General features: G+C 58.7%; 1 protein-coding gene and 1 long non-coding RNA gene across 3 annotated transcripts in view; one reads left to right on the top strand and one right to left on the bottom strand.

The window, feature by feature from the left end:
• The window catches only part of KIF17 (kinesin family member 17), a 43,570-nt gene that overhangs the window by 4,289 nt on the left and 17,773 nt on the right, over nt 1-21,508 (top strand). For both annotated transcript variants that reach the window (XM_040645892.1, XM_040645891.1), the window contains exons 2-9: nt 1,638-1,784; nt 2,823-2,924; nt 7,293-7,482; nt 10,352-10,804; nt 13,399-13,508; nt 17,434-17,581; nt 19,027-19,580; nt 20,460-20,540. In XM_040645892.1, coding sequence (XP_040501826.1) covers nt 1,638-1,784; nt 2,823-2,924; nt 7,293-7,482; nt 10,352-10,804; nt 13,399-13,508; nt 17,434-17,581; nt 19,027-19,580; nt 20,460-20,540 — 1,785 coding nt within the window. The remainder of the gene's footprint in view (nt 1-1,637; nt 1,785-2,822; nt 2,925-7,292; nt 7,483-10,351; nt 10,805-13,398; nt 13,509-17,433; nt 17,582-19,026; nt 19,581-20,459; nt 20,541-21,508) is intronic.
• Nucleotides 339-6,569, bottom strand: LOC121106425. Its single transcript, XR_005839051.1, has 5 exons — nt 6,475-6,569; nt 5,788-5,856; nt 2,495-2,869; nt 1,524-1,672; nt 339-1,153 (listed from the first exon to the last, which is right to left on the bottom strand). It is a non-coding gene; the product is annotated as an uncharacterized LOC121106425 (long non-coding RNA).

The raw sequence follows: 21,508 nt of genomic DNA, 5'->3' as shown, positions 1-21,508 counted from the left end.
AGGCGCCCCTCTAGTAGCCGCATTTTAAAAAGGGAAAGGAAACAAAGTGAAATTAGCTTTATTTATTTGTTTTAAAGATTTTCTTTCTTTGGGAGAGAGAGCCAGCACAAGAGGGGACGGGTCAGAGGGAGAAGCAGACTCCCCGCTGAGCAAGGAGCCCGATGAGGGACTCGATCCCAGGACCCCAGGATCATGACCTGAGCCGAGGGCAGTCGCTCAATCAACTGAGCCACCCAGGTGCCCAGAAAATTAGCTTTAATAATAGAGTCTATTTAACCCACTATATCCAAAATATTATTTCAGGAAAACATACTAATAAACGTTGTCATTATATCGTAACAGATATTTTCCATTCCTCACGCACAGTCTTTGAAATCAGCTGTGTGCTTACACTGTGGCATGTCTCCATGCCAGAGTGTCAACAGTTAAAATGAAATGAAACAAAAAATAGTGAAGTTTAATGAAAAACATTTTATACTGAAACGTAAGTGAACTAAAATCAAATCAAATCAATTCAGGTTCTCAGTCTCCCTGGGCCCATTTCTAGCGTGGCTGATGGCTACCCTACCCGCCAGTGAGGCGGTCTGTATTTTTGTTACGAGTACCTTCTCCGGGTTTGGGTGACATTGATACTCTGGGCCCTGCACGGTGTTGATCCCCGGGCTGCAGGTGTCCCCTGCTCCGAGGAGCCCGGCAGGGGCTCCGGGCCAGGTGATTGGTCTGCCTTTGCCTCTGCCCCTGCCCTGCAGGGGGCTGTCTCTGTGTGCAGCCCCCCACCCTCTGATGAGGTGCAGGACCCACACAGTGGCCAGGGCTTCCTTGGACAAAGGAGAGGTGCTCGTCCAGTTCTGCCCGTAAAAATGAGGCCTAGTCCTCAGAGAAGCTGTGAATCGAGACTTCCGGTCTCCTTCAGGAGTGGTCCCTGGGGATCCCAAACCCCACGGTGGTCCGCAAGATGGGTCTTTGCAGGGTCACTGGGCACAGATGCCAGGTGGGCCCCTGGGGCCTGGGAGCAGCTCTCCTGTGCCGACACAGTCTTCCCCCTCCCCCCTGCTGAGTTCTAGAATCAATGAGCTCATGAGCTCTGCGAGGGCAGGGACAGGGGTGGCGCCTTGTTCATTGCTGTGTCCCCAGCCAAGCATGGTGCCCGCGCCTGTGGAATGAATAAATGTGTCTGTGAATGAAGACCGACTTCAGGGTTGCTCCCGGTTTCCTTCCTTCCATCCCACCCCTCGTCCCTCTCCACCTGCCCTCAGCCTCTGACTGCTCTGCACTCCGTCAGCTTGGAAGGCCTTCCTCTTCCTGACACCTGCCAGAGCCCCAAGCCACCTTTTAGCTCCCCCACCCTGTCCGCCCCACCCAGGAGGCTCTGTGATCCCCCCTCGTGCTCCCTCTCCTTGCCCTGCTCCCCGGACTCCTGGACGTACACCTCCGCTTGCCTCGCTTGCCTCCTGTGAGGTTCATTGTGTGTGTCAGTCTCCCCAGCAGGAGGTGAGCTCCTTGGGGACAGAGCTGGGACTTACTCATCTCCGCGCTGCCTGCCGGCCAGGTGCCATCACGGCCGGAGCCCCGGGGAGGGGCCCGAGTCCCGCTGGGCCCGGCCAGCTGAGCGGCGCGGCCGTGGTCCTCCCGTGCAGGGTGTCACCGAGGGCTACAACGGCACCATCTTCGCCTATGGCCAGACGGGCAGTGGGAAGTCCTTCACCATGCAAGGCCTGCCGGACCCACCTTCCCAGAGAGGCATCATCCCCAGGGCCTTCGAGCACGTGTTCGAGAGTGTCCAGGTAGGGGCCTCGCAGTGGGAAGGGGCAGGGCTGGCACTCAGGGCCTGGGGGCTCCCCAGACGTTCTGGGGACTGGACCCGGAGCACGGGTGCCCCACCGCATGGACCGTAAGCGCATCGGAGCCTGCCGTGACCCAGACCCGGCCGAGCAGAGGGAGGCTCCGATTTCCGGAAAGGGGAGGGGAGAAGAACTTCACTCTGAGAAAATTCTGCCTCCCAGTTCCATGTTTTACTCCTGCCGTTTTTGGATTTTAACATTTCACTTGCTGTCCCACGAGGACGCGATGATCCCGAACACCAGCCCGAGAAGGGGCTGTGCCAGTCAGAGCGTCCCTTTTTTGTTAAGCGGTTGCTACAGACCAAGCCAAGTGCAAAGCCCTTTGCATCAGTATCTCACCGAACCCCCAACCTGGCCCAGGAGGTCACCATTGTCCCCCTTTTTGAGACAGGGAAGCCCAGACTTATCGCCCTTCTGTGCTGGGCAAGATCAGTTATCCCAGTGTCCAGGCTGCAGGTGCGAATTGCTCTGGTGGTCACTCCTGGCCATGAGCAGAGATTCCTGCCTCGAGGAAATGGCAGGGAGGGGACTGTGACCCCGGTCAGCGCAGAGCCGGCTGTACCTGCTCCCAGGACTCATTTTGGGGCCCCACCTCCGCTGAGGAACATTCGCGACAAGGAGGGATCAGACCATAGCCAGTACTTGGTCCTTACCTGTGGCCTCAGTTACTCTACCTGGATAATGGGGAGGCCTCTCCCCTTTCCTTTCCCATGAAGCTGTGGAGAGAGCATGAGACAGTAGCACTATGAGAATTGTGTAAGCCAGAGAAGCCCGGGGGCCCACGAGCTGGAGAGGAGGGGCGGGCAGCTAGGCAGGCAGGCAGGGCCGGGAGGGGTTGGGGACTCCCCTCCTCATGACGTGGTCGCCTCTCCTGTCGCGATGTCCTTTCATGATGTCCTAGTTGAGGAGGGCGTAGGTGGCAGGGTCAGTGCTGGCAGCAGGCGTTCAGGGGTCTTTGCTGTCCCTGTCCACACCCTGCAGTGTGCAGAGAACACCAAGTTCCTGGTCCGGGCCTCCTACCTGGAGATCTACAATGAAGACATCCGTGACCTGCTGGGGGCTGACACCAAGCAGAAGCTGGAGGTGGGTGCGGACGTGGCCTGGACAGGGACGGGCAGGTGGAGGGGGGGCTTCCTCAGAAGCACAGGGAAGATATCCTGGGGGCACAGGCCCCTGTTCAGATGAGAGTGGGGACTTCTGAACTTGAATTCTGGAGCATTCTCAGAGCCCCTGCTGCAGGAGAGGGGCTCACAGGCTTACCCCCAACCACACAGTGGGGGGCTGGACCTTACCTGGGGTCATGCCACCATAGCTGGTGAAGGAGATGGAGTTTTGTGATAGATTTCATTTGAAAAATGGGTTCTACTTCTAAAAAAAATTACTTTGAAAATCTCTAAGGGCCGCAAAAGCTAGAAAGAAGGTAATGATTATCAGTTATTGAACACTGTTTGCAGACCGCTTGAGACATATCGCCTTATTATGAGTCACAGTGATCCTGTTGGGATCCTGCCATCCCCAGTGTCCCAGTGTGGGATGGGACGCTCAGACGGGTTAATTCACTTGTCTAGATGTGTGGCCAAAACTGGGCTTGAACCCAGGTCTGTCTGACTTCAAGGGCCTGAATCTCAAACATCCCATTTCACACCTGTTCGTGGCTTCAGATTCCCGGACTTTGTTTCCCTTTGCAAGCGGTCTGGGGTGGGGGCACCCAAGGACCGGTGACGTGACCCTTATAAAGTGAGGACTGAAGAGGGCAGTGAGGACGAGCTGCTCACAGAGCCTGGTGCACAGAAGGCGTTCAAGTGCAGTGGCATTAGCTGCTGTGAGGGGTCCCACAGGGCAGGCAGAACTTGGCTGACCCTTTGGGGAGCCCAGTGAGGTCAAGTGACCTGCCAGGACCAGACAGGCAGTTGGTGGCAAGGCTGGACCCAGGTCTGGGCCTGAGTGTGAAGCCTGGATTATGTGTCCTCTCTGGGACTCTTTAAATGCTGGGTGGGCAGGGTCAAGTCCAAGAGGTGGGAGGCCAGCGGGGGTGTGTGTGTGTGGGGGGGAGGCTGAGCTAGTCCTGTGGCCAGAATGAGGGTGGCTGCCCCTGACTCCCATGCTCCCCAGGGCACATGCCTTGACAGCCACAGGAAGGGGGGGCAGAACCAGGTGAAGGGGCTGCTGCCGATGCATCCCGGTCCTCCTGACCCCCGGGTACTTCTAGATTGGACAGAATGTCTGAATCCCCTGGTCCCCCCCACTCCCTACCATGTGGAGGGGGCAGGGCTATTTCCCTACTCAGCTTGAGCCTCCAACTTGTCCCCTGACCGCCCCCCACTGGCCCTGGGTTCGCTGGGGTGGGGGGAGTCTGTGAGTTCCTCTCTGACGTACGACCGCTCTGCGATCTGAGTGAACAAATCAGACAACGGGCAGCAGCTATCTTGAAAAATGTGTGTGTTCTGGCCATACTGGGGAAAAATCCCTAAGAATTTGGGCTGCAAAGACCCTTAGAGAGCTTCTTGTCTGCCCTTTCCTAGTACAGATGAGGAAACTTGAGTCCCAGGGAGGGGAAGGGACGGGGCCAAGGCCACACAGCTGATTACTAGGAGCGGTGTTTGTACCAGAACTTGCGGGATCTGAGTGGTCAGGTGCTTTCCTGCCAGAATTCTTGGGGATCAGCAATATAGGGAACCCCCAGGGCACTAAGAGGCCAGTAGTGGTTTCCGGCCAAGGGAGGCACATCCATCAGTTGATTCATTCATGCAGCAAAGACCGGGAAGACCTCCGGGTGCCGGGTGCCAGGCCACGTGCCACAGCGGGTCCACACAGGTGTGACCTCTCTTCCTTCCAGGCCCCATCCTGACGGGCCCGGCCCCTCCTCCTCAGCTCTTGACAAACACAGCAGCGCTTTGCCCTTTCTGTGCAGGAACCTCCAGCCGCCCACCTGGAGTCTTTCTACTGTCTTCTCCATCCTGGAGCTGGAGCTGCTGAGTCATAGCTCAGCCTCCAGACAGGAAAATGGGGGGGTGGGGAAGAGGAAGGCAAAGGACATTGCTCCCACGTGTCAGTCCCGAAAGGCCAGCCTGGGGGATCTGGGCCCCCTGCCAGCCTGCACAGGTCTGCACCCAGACCCGAGTATGGCATGGAGGACCCAGGCCGTGAGGGCTGGCCACTGGGCCCCTGCCCCATCTGGGCCCGAGGCCTCAGGCTTGGTGAGTCAGGCTGCCCGGGGGCCGGGGGCTGGGGCTGCCAGGGACAGATGCGCTCCGGGACACTCCCTGCCTGTGCCCTGGGGGGTGTGAGCCCCTGTGTCCTAGGAAGGTACAGAAGGGTGCAGCCTCAGGAGGAAACTGAGGCTCCAGGCTCCTGGGTAAGACAAGCCGCCGGGCACACGGTCAGGAAAGGGGGAGGCTGGATTTGAATCCAGGTGGCCGGGGCCCCACAGCTTGGGCTCTGAATCCGTGCTTAACACAGGGCCTGGTGCTTTCAGTAATTAGAGGTGAGTAGATCAGCTGGAGGGAGGCATTTGGAGAGGCGGAGTTTCCCTCCCTCCCCCAACCTCTACCACCCACCACCCTGAGGGAAGCAGCCCACACTGGGTGATGGAGGTGAGACCCTCGGGGCCTCTCAGTGTATTGGGGGGAAGTGTCAGGAGTCCCTCCTCCCCAGGGTTGCCTGCCCCTTGCTGGCCACATCCCAGCCGTTGCCCTGGTGCCTGGGCTCTGAGCCGGGTCGCAGGGAGTAGTTGGTTGGGCACTCAGAGCCTCCCTGGGAGAGCAGGGCTGAGACCGAGGGGGGCCGGGATTGGGGGGGGATCCAGAGGTTGGGGAGCAAGCCTTCCAGAGCCTAAAAATAGGGCAGTGGCATCCCTACGCAAGGGCTTGCCTCCCCGCTCCCATTCCCTGCTCCTGGGCTGAGCCGCGCCCCTGATGCCCTGTGCCGGTGGCGCCCCTCCGCGTACCCGCCAGACTGGCTTTTAGCTCCATCCTCTTCTCCATCCTCGTCACGGGCTTGCAGAAATAGGATTCATCTGACCGATGAGGGAACCGGGGCCGAGAAAGGCAAAGTGACTTCTCCAACCAGCAAGTGGCAGAGCCAGGCCTCTAACCTGGGGCTGCCCGACTAGGGACCTGCGGCTCCCGAGGCCGAGGCGGGAGCACCGGCTCACTCCCCAGGGCGCAGGGCCCACCGTGTGCTGGCGGCTTCCAGGTCCTGGGAGTGCTGCGGAGGTGAAAGTGGGCGGCAGCCCAGGCCGGGGCCCAGGTGCTGGGAGCCAGGCGCTGCCGGAGCATTTCAGGCCGGCTTCAACCACCCTCTGTTTGCAGGGTCTCCTGCTTCTGTCCTTGGTGCTCTATCCCTACCCCCACGTCCTAGGTCAAGGTCAGCCCTTTGTCATTTCCAACCTCGGTCACTGCCTCTCTCCATACTCCACCTCTGAAGTCTTCTATCTCCTGGGACCCCGTTGCTGCCCTGGTACTAATAGCTCTGTGACCTTGAGCAAATCCCTTCGCAGTCTGTGCCTCAGTTGCTTTTCCGTTCTGGGAAGCCCAGAACGTCTGGATCTGGGTGTTTCTCCACACTTGAGCAGATAGGGCGAGCCTGTGTGCCCCCCTCCCCCCGCCTCGATGCAGCAGAGGCCTGGACCCACCTGGCACCCCGAAGCCCCCTGGAGCAAAGCACTGAGCCTTCTGTGGCTCAGACCAGCAGGGACATGACTTGTCCTGGTTCTGCTCTTGCCAGAGTGCTTGTATTTCCTCACACTCGAAAAATACTGTGCTTCACAGCTCTGTGTCAGCCACAAAACAACTTGGCTGCCTGGAGAGGAAGCGGGGAGCAGTCAGATAAATTAATTACTCGCAGCCGTCATGCTGAGGACTGGAGGCCTGTTTGAGCTGCGGGCCAGTGGGAGTTCTGGGCAGCAAATGGCCCTTTGCCGGCCGTGATCCAAGGGCCTGGGAACGTCCCTGTTTCCCTGGACCCACAGCAGAGAGGGGATCAGGAGCCGTGTCGACAGGGCAAAAGAGCAGCTTTCCGAGCCCTCGGGTAACTATGGGGTCAGCCCCTGGAAGCTGAAGGTCCCAGTCTAGAAAGCACCTTCATAATAATAGCACCGCCAACAGTCCGGAGCACTGGCCATGTGCCAGGCCCTGTGCCAAGCCTTGGACGGGCCTTATTTGACTGACTCCCCACCACATCCCTAAGAGACGGGTATCTCATACCCATTTTACAGATGTGGAAACTGAGGCCCGGAGAGGCTGAGTTATTGGCTCAAGGTCCCACAACAAGGAAGAGGTGGGGTGGGTTTGAGGCTGGTTCCGCCTGGAACAAAGCCCCTGCCTGTTGCAGGGACCTTGAGGTGTCAGCCCGCACTGCAGGAGGACGGAGGTGGCCTGAATTGGGCCCTTCCCCCGATTCCTTGGGGATCCCTGGTCCCACCCGGCTCTGACCTGTCCCTCCTGCCCACAGCTGAAGGAGCACCCGGAGAAGGGGGTATACGTGAAGGGGCTCTCCATGCACACGGTGCACAGCGTGGCCCAGTGTGAGCGTGTCATGGAGACGGGCTGGAAGAACCGCTCAGTGGGCTACACGCTGATGAACAAGGACTCCTCGCGCTCCCACTCCATCTTCACCGTCAGCATCGAGATCTATGCCGTGGGTACGTGCAGCTTGGGGAGGGGGTGGGGTAGCCAGAGCCGGGCTCCCACTCCTGGCAGCCGAGACTCTTCACCTCCTGGGGCCTCGGGGGCCCCATCAGAAAGGGGGAGAAGCTGCTCGAACTGCCTGGGGGACACCCGTGAGGGCCCTCCTGTGCTAGGGCCCGTGTTTCCAGGATAAGCGGCATCATCAACACCACCGCTAGCGGCTCATCCCGAGCACCGAGTACGCGCCACGCGGCTTCTGTGCGTGAGCCCATTCTGTGCGAGAGCCCACTCTCCTTACCACAGCCCCAGGAGGCGGCTATCAGTGTCATCCCCATTTTACAGATGAGGAAACCGAGGTCCTGCAACTAGAAAGCGTCAGAGCTGGCCCTCGATCGCAGGGCTGTGTCCCCAGGGTGTACCGCCTGCACCGTTGGGAGTCTTCTCTTTCTCTGCAGTGCTCCCCACCCTTCAGTCACCTCCCGCTTCCCCCTTTCTGGAAGAGTCCCTGAGGAAGGGAAGAAACTCATACTTATTTCTGGCCGCCAGTAGCGCTGTGCTAAGCACTTCACAGTGTTCCTTCCTTCTTCCGTTGCTTCCTTCTCTTTGGCCCACGGAAGTCCTAGAGGCAGGCGTTCTAATTGCCATTTTTCAGATGGGAAAACTGAGGCTCTGAGAGGTACAGTGGCTTGCTTGTGCAGGGTCTCACTGATAAGCAGGGGAGCTGGGATTTGAACCCCCGTCTCTCTGATATCTGGGCTTTTCCCAGTAACATGGCAGCTGCCTCCAAGTCCATCATGAATAGAACTCTCGAGAGCACTGTAGTAGGAAGCAGCCTCGGCCCAATCAGAAACATAACTCTGGAGAGATCCCCGACCCAAGGTCAGTGGCGGGGTACCTCCTATGACATTGCCCGGCATGTGTGGTAACCCGGCCCCAGGCCAACCGTCTGGGGCTTGCTGGGTCTGAGTCTCCCCACAGTGCTGACACGGGTCGGGCAGGGTCAGTGAGGCCACAGCATCGTGCCGTGAGGCTGCGGGTGGGGGGCAGGGATAGGACAGGGGAGGACAGATCTGGATGGAGGAAGACAGAGTGCCTTTGGGGGTGCCTCTTGGTCTTTGCAGAAGGGTGTGAAGGATGGGGCAGGCTGCCTGGAAGCAGGCTTTTAAACAGACTTATTTTTTTAGTTTCCTTTTTTTTAGAGAGCGAGTGCGTGAGTAGGGGGAGGGGCAGAGGGAGAGGGAGACTCTCAAGCGGACTCCACACTAGGCCTGGAACCTGACGGAGGGCTCCATCTCATGACCCCAAGATCACGACCTGAGCCAAAATCAGGAGTCGGACACTTAACCACCTGAGCCACCCAGGTGCCCTATAAGCAAATTTGAAAGGTGTTTATCATTTTCCTTATAAGATAAGTTCAGTAAAGCTATTTAGGAATTAGAGAAAGGTAGGTAAAATTACCCCTAAACACAACTAGTAGCATTTGAGTGTATTGGGTTTTTTGGGTCCTTTTTATCCTACGAAGTTTATAAGCACAATCGAACTCTACATTGTATTAAGTTTCTCCCCTGCGCTCCATTCCCCACGCCACCCCTGAGCATCTCTCCGGCCCTGTCTTTGTGACCATGGGTGCCAGCCGGAGGACGGCGCATCTCTAACGCGCTTTTCTAACCAATCCTTAGGGGGCCGTGAGGTTGTCTCCTGTTTTGGCCTGTTGCAAATAACGCCAGGATGGACATCTTGGTGCATCAGCCCTTTTCTGCTTTTAGAGTCATTTCCTTGGATGCCATTTCCAGGAGTGGACCTCCTGGAGCGAAGGGTACAAACCTGTTAAAGGCTCCTGGTACATTCTGCCGAGAGCGCAGTTTCCATCCCTCTGTCCTTCTGCCGCTTAACAAAACAAAACACCTCAAACCTCGAGCCCCTCACGTGTCCAAGCCTCTCCTGGGTGCCAGCCGGACTTGCTGTTTCCTTACTCCAGGCTGCTGTGCGTGGTTTCAACCAGCAGGAGACCAGGACGAAGCCCCCTGCCCCTCCGCCTGCCTCCCTACCCCCATCTCATTGGGAACGGAGTCAATCGGTTTTTCCCAAGTTTCATAGCTACTAAGACACAGAATCAAGACTGGACCCCCAAGTTCGGTGTCTTCCAGACCTGAGCCCCTCTTACCAGCCAGTGCCCGACTCTTGTCACCCTCAACGCTGGGGTCTGCCTTGTCCGCACAGCCTTGGTCACCACAGAACTGGGCTTGCTCTCAAGGGGGATGGACCCCTGCTGTGTGCTGGGCCCTGGGTCAACTCTGTAAAAATGTGCTCTCGGTTTACTTTACTCCTCCCAACAACCAGCCTGAGTGGGGAGCTGCTGTTAGTCTCATTTTGTGGCTGTGAGAATTGAGGACCAGAGAGGTGCATGGCTCTGCTAAGGTCACACAGCAAGGAGGAGGCAGCGCTGGGCAGGGAACCAGATCCAAGAGCCTCCAAAGCCAATGTCTTTTGCAGGGAAGGATACAAGGCCCTGGGTGACCTAGTCACACACCCCCACCCTTGGCCTCACAGGAACTCTGGGGGAGCTATTGTGATCACTGAAAGAAATCCCATTGCGCTCAGAGAATAGTCTGGACCTTCCAGCCCCTGCTCCCCGAATCAAGCAGCCCTGTGTTCTGACCTTGGGTCCACTACTTAGCAGCGGTGTGACCTTGGGCCAGTTAGATGCCTTTCTGAGCCTTGGTCTCCTCTTCTGTAAGATGGGTTCAGTGATAGCGCCTCTCTCAGGGGCTCTGGTGGCTAATGTGAGACCCCCGGTGGATGGGAGCGCTCGGTGCCTGGTGGATAAGTGCCCCACGCGGGGCTCACCGAAAGCCCCTCACCCTCCACCCGGTCCATCCGCAGACGAGTGGGGCAAGGACCACCTCCGGGCCGGCAAGCTGAACCTGGTGGACCTGGCGGGCAGCGAGCGGCAGTCCAAGACGGGTGCCACAGGGGAGCGGCTCAAGGAGGCCACCAAGATCAACCTGTCACTGTCGGCCCTGGGCAACGTCATCTCGGCCCTGGTGGACGGGCGCTGTAAACACATCCCCTACCGGGACTCGAAGCTGACGCGGCTGCTGCAGGACTCTCTGGGTGGCAACACGAAGACGCTGATGGTGGCCTGCCTGTCACCTGCAGACAACAACTACGATGAGACGCTCAGCACACTGCGCTACGCCAACCGGGCCAAGAACATCAAGAACAAGCCGCACATCAACGAGGACCCCAAGGATGCCCTCCTGCGCGAGTACCAGGAGGAGATCAAGAAGTTGAAGGCCATCCTGGCCCAGCAGATGGGCCCCGGCAACCTGTCAGGTGGGTCCCAGGGAGAGGAGGTGGCAGGAAGGGCCGGGCACTGGGGACAAAGCCTCCTCCCTTGTTTTCTGCCTCCGGCTGCCCGTCCGAGAGATGCAGAAGCAGCCCCATCTCCTCGCCGCTTCCTGTGAGCATGGCTTTTGAACAGCCAGAGGGAGCCCGCTTGGTGATGGCCAGATGGTAACCGCTCCCGGTGGATTCAGGAAGAGGGCTGTTTGGGCTGTTCCTCAGACACGGCGCTGTGGCCGGCTCTCGACTCCAGCCCCCACCCCCCCCCCCGGCTGCCTGCTGTCTCTGTGCCACATCGTGATGCTGTGCGAGTGCCGAGGTGACTCACTCCCCCGCGTCCCACCCCCACTCAGGCACCTTGTGATCGCAGCTCTCACACCTGGGTGTTCGGCTGTCATCTGGCATGTAGAAATCTACAGGCTTCGCGGGGTCCTTGCAAACTCCAAGGCTTTCTTTACCTGAGAATCCCTTGCGGAAGGGAGCACAAAAGAGCCTGAGTCTGTCTATTCACTCATCCACCTCCCTACCCACCTTCCTTTCTATCTATTTTACAGACCCATTCATCTACCCACCCATCCATCCACCCACACATCTATCCATCTACCTGCCTGCCCAACCACCCACCCACCCACCCATCCACTCACCCATCCAGCCACCCACCTACCGACCCACCCACCTCCCCACCCATTTATCCACCCATCCACTCACCCACCCACCCATCCACTCATCTGCCCATTTCTCCATCCACTCATCCCCCCACCCGTCTACCGATCCATCCACCCATCCACGCACCATCCGCCCAGCCAGCCAGCCATCCACTCACCCCACTTCCCCACCTCTGCCCCTACTCCCCACCGGGACCTCTCCTCTCTCCTCACCCACTCCAGGGGTGGCATCACCTCGTGGCTTTAAACACCGTTTCTGTGTTCCTGGCTCCCATGTGGCCCCAACCTGGCCGTGTGATTTGTGTCCAGATCTTAATTCATAAAGGGGACTGAGTGGGCCCTCTGAGAGGTCCGTGTCACACTAGAAACAAGAGGATGGCACACCTCACGGGGCCACGGGGGGAAGCACCAGTGTTGGTCAGGAGGCAGGGAGGAGCGACGGGGAGCCGGAGCCGGATTTGGAGCCATTACTGGGGTTTCTATGGGAAAGTGCGGGCAGGAGCAACAGCCTAGGACTGGCTGGTCTGAAGGGTTCCTGTGGGTGGGGGCACAGGGCAGTCCCTGCTTGTCGGGTCCTGGCCCCCGGGGGTTTAGGGCAGGGGAGATCCCAGCTGGGAGCGTGAGTTAGACAGAGGGGTGGGAGGGGCGTGGACTTGGCGTTGATTGGTTGGTAGGCGAAAGGTGGGCCAATAGCTTGTCCACTTTCTCTAGGAATTAGCTGGCCCTGCGGGGGGCTATCTCCTCCTGGCCAGCAAGTCCCCCGTGATACCAAACATCACAAAATAATAGACAGTTTTAAAAATGATTGTTACACAGTGTCCTCTGAATTCCAGACTTGAATATCCAGTTCAGTGATCCCTTAGAACTTAGCATGTCTGACCCTAAGCTCTTGATCTCCCCCAGCCTGCTGGTCCCCAGGCAGGTGATGGCAACCCTTTCCTTCCCAGTGTTCAAGCCCGAAACCCTGGGGTGGCCCTTGGTTTCTTGTTTTTGCTCAAACCCATATCCAATCCAGCAGTAGATCTTGTCTCTGCCTTTAAGACTTTTCCAGAATCTGTCCTCTGCTGTCCTAAGTCACTAGCATGTCCTACAGTAGCAGAGCACCCCCACCCTCCAACAGGTATCCAGGTGTCTGCCCTTATCCCCCTCAGTACATTCTCGACACAGCAGCCACGGAGGTCCTGTTCAAATTCAAGTCCTTTTACTGCCCTGCACACACCCTCCACAGCCTCTTTAACCGAGTCAAAGCCAAAGTCGTCAGCATGGCTTCCAGCATCCCCTTAACCACCACCCCACTCCCTCTCTGAGCTCCTCTTCACCCATTCTCTCCCTCCCTCATTCTGCTCCAGCCACATTGGCTTCCTGGCTGTTCCTGGAACAGTCTGGTCCCACGCCTGCCACGGGACCTTTGCACTCACTGCTCTCTTCTGTCTATAAAGGTCTTCCCCAAGATCTCTGCCTGTTTCTCCCACTTCCTTCAGGTCACTGCCTTTGCCTTACCTTACCTAAGAGGTTCTCCCTGAACACACTGTTTAAATTGTACCCCCATCCCTTGGTTCTTATCCTGAGCACCTTTCCTGCTTTCTTTCTCTTGCTAGAACATGTCTGCTTGTAACATGTTAGCATTTTGCTTATTTGTTGTGTGTTCCTTCTTCCTCTGATTGAAAACTCAACGTGGGTGTGGAGTTTTGTCTGTTCTGTTCAGTGCTGGTTCCCCGGTGCCTAGAACGTGCAGGTGCTCAAGAAATATTTGTTGAATGACTGTGTAAATTAGTATTTTACGTTGAGACGTGCTTGAAATAAATCCAACACTGTGAAGTGTGTTTTGCCTAAGCACGTGGTTCTCTCTTTACGATTTCTGCTTGGTTCCTGCAAACTTCGTGCACCTTGGTCATGGCCCTCCTTCTGTCTTTCCCCCAGCCCTGCTGTCCAGTCCGGTCCCCCAAAACCCAGTCCAGACTGAGGAGAAGCTGATGCCCCCACCTGTGATCCAGTCTGACACAGAGGCTGAGAAGCAGCTGATCCGGGAGGTAAGACCCTGGGGAGGTGGGAGAAAGGCAGGCAGGTGGGGCCCCGCAGGAGAGAATCTGCTGAATGATATCATTTTACCCCCACCATCACCGTGGGGTTGGTACCACAGTCTCCTCTTTGGAGCTCAGAGAGCCGAGGCTCAGGGAGGGGCTGTGACTTGCCCAAGGTCACGCAGCTAAGGAGCGTCTGAGCTGGGATTTGAACTCAGGTCCTGACTCCAGAATGCAGCCCATCTCCTGTCAGGGCCTGCATGGGGAGCACAGGGAGGGGGGTGGGGCATCTGCAGGGGTGCCGTCTCTCTTCCGTACTCTAGGAGGGGGTGGCTGTGGTTTGATGGAAATGGAGGCCTTCCTGGTGGTGGGAATGGCCTGTGCTGAGCAGGGGGGCAGAGCCGAAGGAGTTGGCTCCCAATGCAGGTGCCAACAGGCCAGAGGCTGAGAGCCAGGAGGCCTGGGTGGGCAGTGGGGAGCCCCCAGGCACCCATTTGACCTGTGGATAAGTGGGGTGTTGGCTTCCCAGGAAGAGCTGTCACGTGGGGGCACCTCTTCCTCCCCCAGGTACGCCTTCCAGTGTCTCTGGGAACCAGCAGGGCAGCTAATAATACCCTGATTACAGACACCGAGCTGATCCCTAGTGAGGGCTTATGCAGCCAGACTCGGCAAGCCCCTGACTCCCGGCTTAGACTCCGTCCCGACTCCAGGCCCTGCTGGTTTCCGGAGATTTCTGCTATTTGAGGGCCCCAGTCAGACACCTGAGCATGGGGTGGGACACTGGCTTTTTCCGGAGAAGGAATGCCAGGCAGGGACAGCTCTGCAGGTACTAGGGCATGGATGTGTCGGCAGCTGGGCCTCTGCCCCTCAACTGTAAACTCCATTATAAGCCCTGGGGCCCCTGGGAGCCCTGGAGAGGCTGTGGGGGCCTGGGGCCCAGCCTCTGGGGGGCAGACTGGGTAAGACCTGGGAGTCTGAGTCCTGCGGGCTGGATGGCTGGGAGAAATCGGCCAGAGTCCCCAAAGGCTGCCCATGATAGGCAGAGGCTCTCACGGTGGCCCCCAGATGGACTTTGTCCTGGCCCCACGAAGGTTCTGGGAGCTCAGCTGCTCCTTGCCATTCCTCTGCTGGCCTGGAGGCTCCTGGGGCGGGGCCAATGTCAGGTTCCTCTCTGGAGCCCTGGACCCGGCTCCTGGGGAGGCATGGGGAGGGGCGTCTGTTGGGGATGGCTGAGCCCAAGCCCGCAGAAAGAGAGGAGTCACGTTTTGGGGGTTCCGAGTGGGTTTTGGAATCATGTAGCAACAGGTGACATCAGTCACAACACAGTAGGGCTGGGAGTGTTGGCCAGGGGCTGGGATGGAAGCTTCCCTGCATCCCCCCTCCCCCCACCAGGAAGCCGGTTGGGTGGGGCAGGCACCCTGGCCAAGGGACAGGGTGCCACCATCCCCTCCGGGACCCCAGAGAAGAGACTCTGCTCCAGGCTGGCGGCTCCAAGGAGCCAGTGATTGGCAGGCCCTTCTGCCCCAGGGATGGCAGTTGCTGGCCTCATCTTCACGGGAGAGCCCCGTGGCCGCTGCCTCCAAGCGCCACCACCTGTGGCCACCGAGCGTCCTCTCAGCTGTTTCTTCTGTGAGCCACACTCGGCAGAAGAGTCGAAGGTGCCTGTCTTCCCTCTCGCATTCCTTCCCATTTCACTTATGACTGACTCATGTTTATTGAGCACCTACTATGTGCCTGGAGCTGTGCTTTCCTTTCCCATCCAGAACCAGTCAGGACACTCGGGATGGGGTGGGGGCCTCTGTGTGGGGCGACCAGGGCACCAGGCCAGGGATGGGCTCCACCACAAGTGGGAAATGTGACTCTGTGGGCTTCAGTCTCCCGGCTGCACCAGACAAGGCGGGGAGCGGATTTGGACCAGAAGATTCCTAGGGTCTATCCCGCTTTTCCGTTCTGCAAGTCCAGTTCTTGGTGGGCTCCGTGCCCTGGGGCAGGCTGTTTAAGCTCTCGGATCCTATTTGCTCATCTCCAGGAGGCTTTCCTGCGGCCGTGGGAGTGGGAGCTGCGGGTGTCTTCTCACCACTGGGCTGCGGCCCTGGCACCAAGCAGGACAGGGCGGGGCTGGGTTTGCAAGCGTTTCCTGAGCCCCTGCTGGCGCTGGGCCCTGTAGCTGGGGGTGCGCAGGGGGCCGTGGGACAGTCGTTCTGTTGCGAGTGTTGGAGCACATTCTGGAACTGCGGGGGTGATCTAGTGCCGGGAGAGAGTCCGCGCTACGGGAGGGAGACGGGGATGGGGAGCAAAGTCAGTGAGCGGGTGGGTTGGCCCCACGGTTTGTCCGCTGTCGCAGGAGGACGGGGAGCTTTCAGGCAGACCTGCAGGTGGACGGGAAGGTGTGTGCTGGGATAGTGTTCTCTGAGAAGGGAGAGGTGGAGGGTTGCAGAGGGAGGGAGAGCAGGAGGACCCAGGAGGGCGCTGGGCCGCTGAAGAGGCCCACTGTGGTTCGGGGTCACACATGTGCAGCTGGGACTGGAAGTTGGTACCGCCGTATGTGTGCACGTGTGCATGTGTGTGCGTATGCATGTGTGTGTGCACGCGTGCACCTGCGTCTCCAGCCAGGTCTCGCCGCTGTGCAGGTGTGACGAGGCTGAGGCCTGGGTGTCACTGGGGCCAGGGCCGCACTGGGAGGGAAGTGTGGAGGGGGCTCTGTGGGAGTCAGTGGTGCTGGCTGAAGGAGGAGTGTGGGGTAGGGACCGAGCCCCTCTGGGGAAGTGAGGAAGCCAGGGCAGGGGGGTGGGGGGCAGTGAGAAAGCAGATGGGGTGTAGGAGGTCTCCTCTGGCCACCGGAGAGCTGCATGGTTCTGACAAAGTCACCTCCCTGGGCCCCAGTAACCCCGCGTATTGCGCTGAGGCTCAAATGCATCTCAAATGGGCCACAGAATGCATAGTCCCATATTAATGATCCTCTGTCCCCTTCTGTCCCTCCTCGAGAGCCCAGGTCATAGTGTCTGTGCCGCTGTAGAACTCTGGGCTTGTTCTGTGCTTCTGGAAGGGTCCTGAGGAATTGGGCGTGTGCAAGGGGGCTCTCCGTCCCCTCCCCCTGTCCCATCCCTCTGGCTCTCTCAGGGGCGGCTCCACGACACAGAAGGTCACGTACTGTCATCAGCTTGCACCCCCGGCCGCGCCCGTGGGAGAAGTGCATCAGAAGCCTGAGCACTCCGGTTATCCTTCCCGCCGGCAGTCTGCTTCCCTGAGCCCCTCCCTCCTCTGTGCTAGGCGACAAGGCTGCAGGAGGGGATGGTGCTGTCTGAGAGGGTGGTCAGGGAGGGCTTCTCGGAAGGGGTGTTACTGAGCTGAGGCCGGAAGGAAGAGCTTGCTGGGGGGCGAGGGCAAAGACCCCGAGGCAGGGGGACGTGGGCCAGTCGAGGAGTGGAAAGTGGCCTCTATGCCCAATGTGGCAAAAACGAGATAACAATCATCTCAGGGTGGGCCGTCCAGATCTCTGGGGACTCGGTCAAGTCGAGAGGCTTAGATCTGTCCTGTAACATAGGAAGCCATTGACACATGGTCTAGGGGCCCCTGGGTGGCTCATTGGGTTGGGCGTCCAACTCTGATTTCAGCTCAGGTCATGATCTCAGGGTCGTGGGATGGAGCCTCACATCTGGGCTCTGCGCTCTGCTGGAGGTTATCTCCCTCTGCCCTCTTCTCCTCCTCCTCTCTCTCTCTAAAATGAATGAATAAAATCTTTACAAAAATGTAGATAAAGTTCAGAAGGGCCTTCACCAGCCCACGTCGCCCCCGTGTTGTGTAGGTAATCTTAACTTTGTTCTTTGGGCTTATTGGTATTTCCCGGGTCGTTTGAATGAAGAAGGCAAACTGAAAGCCGCCTCGTGGAGTGGTGACCTGACGCTGCCCCTCCTCGGGTCCCCCCGACTCCCAGGAGTACGAGGAGCGCCTGGCCCGGCTGAGGGCCGACTACGAGGCGGAGCAGGAGTCCCGGGCCCGGCTGGAGGAGGACATCACTGCCATGCGCAACTCCTACGATGTGAAGCTGTCCACGCTGGAGGAGAACCTGCGAAAGGAGACAGGTGCGCGCCCGGCCCGGCCCATCGGGAGGGTGGCCAGCTGGTTCTCCTCCCCATTTTACTAACTGACCTTTATCGAGCACTTCCTACACTCCAGGCTCAGTTCTAGGTACTCCTCAGGACAGCCCAGCAGGTAGGTACCACCATGAGCCTCATTTTATAGGTAAGGAAACTGAGCACAGAGAGGATGAGTAATTTGTCCACGGTCACACAGCTGGTGAAGTGGGGTCAGGATTGGAACCCGGGCAGTGTTCTCACCCACCCAGCCTTGTACCTGGGAAGCCTTAGCCCCAGGCTGGGCTCTGGCCCAAGGCTGATTTAGCATTACAGCATATCACCCATATTTCATGGGTAAGTTCCTTCCCCCCGTTTCTGCATCTTCTAGTCTTCTCTCATTTTTGAGCCCCTCTGTTACCAAAGCAACCACATCCCCAAAATAAGGATTCAATTATTAGCAAGAACTTTCACCTTGCTGAAGATTTTCCTTGTCTTTTTGACATTCTAGAACATTCCACCCTACCACTATCATCCAAACACCTGCGCTGCCAGGCTGCTCAGTCTTCCTAATACTCACCCAAATACTATAAAATCTACCTTGTAATGACAACGATATTGGTGGGTGCCATTTATTGGGCTTTGCTCTGTGGCAGGGGCTGGGTGCCGGATTCTCCCTCAATGAGTGAGGGGGCACTGAAGCCTCACATTGCCAGTGTGCAAACTGAGGCTTGGAGAACTTCCAGCCGCTGAGCTAGGGAGAGGATGTCCTCTTTCAGCAAAGGGAACGTCCGGACTCTCTCAGGGGAGCCCAGGACACAGTGACAAAGCAGTGGGTGGATGTAATGCCCATGAGCTGGGAGCCCTGAGAAGGCCTGTGGGATTGCAGGCTCGTCCACTCTGGCAGACGCAGAGGAGAGGGAAGGGCAGGTTCTAGCATATTCTGTCCTTCACAGTGTTCCTCCCGTCCAGTTTGAATATTAGGCCTCCAAGTGGTTTTATTTGGTCTAACAATCATCCGCAGTGTCCATTTAACTCCTACAGATCTAGCATTTCCTGTGGACGAGAGCCCTGAGCGGGATGCCCTATGGGGGCCTCTCAGGGTCTCGGGTGTGAAATCTGCTTGCTGATCAGGAGCTCTCGGCCTTGGAGGCCATAAGACCCACAGGGCAGTCACCTTCTGTGTGAAGAGCAGCCCCAAGGCCACGAATGGCTGGGGAGGTCAGAGAATGGAGAGCTCCTGGTGCCAGTCAGGGAAGACTTCCCAGAAGAGGAGGAAGGAGATGGGGTCTGAGTTCTGACAGAGGAGAGGGCAGAGAAGGGAGGCCAGTATTTGGGGGCCTGGGAGGCTCTGGCTCTTAAGCCCGTCCCTTAGAGACGGTGTGCTTGGGGCCGGCCGCCAAGGGGTCGCTGGCCCTCCTCTGCGAGGAGCTAAAGGGAGTCTCCGTTTGCAGAGGCTGTCCTCAAGGCGGAGGTCCTCAAGGCGCAGGGCACGGCCAGGGCCGAGTTTGCCAACAGGTCTGAGTCCTTCCCCGCGTTCCACTACGAGATGGCCGTGAAACCCGAGGTCTACTCCATGCCGTGCCCTCTGCCCAACGAGGACGTCTCCAGGCCTCAGGTTTCTCGCGGGTTCGAGGAGCTGCGCACGGCGGAGACCTCCAAGTCTGACGTGTCTCTGGGGTCTGAGGAGTCTTCCACGCTCGAGGAGACCTCTGTGTCCGAGGCCTGCCCTGGGCCTCAGGAGCCTTCCCGCGTGGGGTTCTCCGTGCCCGAGGCGGAGGCCGAGAGCAGACACCTTCCAGAGCAGTCGGTCAGCGGGAAGGCCGTGGACCCCGCGCTGCAGGCGGGGCCGGTCCCCGAGGAGGAGCAGCCCTCGCTCGCGGCGCTGGGGCTGTTACCCCGCCTGCACGACCCGTTCGCCGAGGTGGAAGCCAAGCTGGCCAGGCTCTCCTCCACGGTGGCCGCGCCCGAGGTGCCCCAGGCAGACACAGCCAGGCCCCCCGCACAGGTAGCCGATGTCACACGGGACGCCACGTGGAAAGTCAGGCAGAGCTCGGCGGGGGTGGGGGGGGCACACGTGTCACCGGGCGCGCACCGATGTCCGTGCGGGGGGCTCCCGCTTGGTGGCCGGCCCACGGGCGCTGGTCTTCGGGGGTCCGGGAACCAGAAGCCCTGTCTTGTGGACAGCGATAGGGAAGGGGGGATGGAGATAGGGGGCTTTGCCAGGTGGGCACCCGGTCTGCTAGTGGAGGGACACCCACCTGAGGGGTTAGCCGAGTTGCCATGGTTACACTGAGCTTCCAGGCCTGAAGGAGGGAGCCGGGGGAGGCTGGGGGCTGCGGGAAGGCTGCTACCTTTCAGGGACCCCCCCCATCTGGCGGGGGCTGCTCTGCCCTCCTGTCGCTTTGCTGGGTGCCTTCTCCCCTTTCCACTCTCTTTCATGGTTTAAATTCTCTTTCCCTTCTCTCCCTTCTGTTCTTCGTCCTTTGCCTTCTTTCCTTTCCTTTCCTGTGTGTGTAACAAAGAGCATAGGCCTTTGAGTCGGACAGACCGGGTTAAATCCCAGCTCGACCACTCACATAGTTGTGTGACCTCAGACGGTCACCTTTCTGGGCCTCAGTTTCCTCTCCTCTAAAATGGGGGTGCCGACACGTGCTTCACCTGAGGCAATGCAGGTGATGCTCCTGGAGCGGGCTCCCTCCCTGGTTCTCTCTTCCCTGCTCCCTCCTCTCCTCGCCCCTGCTCCCCTCAGCGGGGACAGGCAGGAGGAGGTGGTGGCTTGGTGAGGCACTGGGCTGGGGCGTGCGGGGCTGAAGGGGAGGTCAGGGAGTGGAGGATGATTCCGGCCCACTGTCCCTCTCCTTCCCCCACCCCGTCCTCCTACAAGCACCCCTCCCTGACGGATCTGCTGGGGCCTAGTGTCCTTAGGTCTGAAGCTGAGTCAGCTGACTGCCTCCTGCCCGGGCCTGTGAGTCCCCGCCCCACACCCTGGGCCAGGCCCTCAGGTCGAGGGAGGAGTCCCAGATGCCTGGGTCTTCCTGTGACATTCTGGGCCTCAGTGTCCTCATCCCTGAGACAGGGACTATGACCCCAGCCCTCCCCCAGCTTATGGGAGCTGGCCCGTCGCAGAGCAGTCCTACCTCTTATTATTGATGGATTAAGAGGCCACTGCTCAGTGATTTTCCAACTTTGCTTGGCCTTGGGAGCCTGTCTAAAGCAAGGAGGCCCGGTGTGTGCTGAGGGCGAGGGCTGCAGGGTGGGGGCCGGGGTCCCCGAGGCGCTGGCCGGGAAACACCTGGGTCCCATGTTGAACACTGCTGCTCTCAGACCCCTCCCTTTTCTCTTCTGCTTAAGAAAGCACAAGAGGCCATGGGGAACGAGAGGAAGGCTTTAAATCGACCCACATGTGTGGAGAGAGAAAACTATCTGCCACCCTCTGGACTGGATTGCTGGGTAGGGGCTGACGCACTTGAGGTTCTCAGTAGATGGGAGATGGGGTGGCCAGGGGCGCCCTGGCTGTAAGGTGACATTGAGATGGGACCCAAGCAGGAAGAAGGGGCCAGGGCAGAGCATCAGGCCGGGGGATGGCATGTGCCAAAGTTCCGTGGCTGGGAAGATCTTGACTTTCTCAGCAATGGAAAAATAAGACTAGAGAAGCAGCAGGGTGGATAGAGCAGGGGGTTGGGGGAGGCAAGGAGGGGCATGGAGGGCCCGAAGGCCATGGAAGAAGCTGGATTTTCCTGCAAACGTACTGGGAAACTTTGTAGGGTTCTCATCGGGAAAGGGCTGTGATGGATTTGTATTTGGAGAAAATTGTGCTAGCTGCCATGGGGAGCCTGGGTCCTGAGGGGCAGGAGAGCAGGACGGAAACTGTTCTGGGGTGTTGGAGGAAATGGTGGAAGTAGGAACCTGGTCGGGTGCATGTTTGTATAACTG

This window comes from Ursus maritimus, unplaced genomic scaffold (genome assembly GCF_017311325.1).
Source record: "Ursus maritimus isolate PB19 unplaced genomic scaffold, ASM1731132v1 scaffold_32, whole genome shotgun sequence".
NCBI classification, from domain to species: Eukaryota; Metazoa; Chordata; class Mammalia; order Carnivora; family Ursidae; genus Ursus; species Ursus maritimus.
The sequence above is the reverse complement of the archived record's forward strand: the minus strand, read 5'-3'. Positions and strand labels throughout refer to the sequence as shown.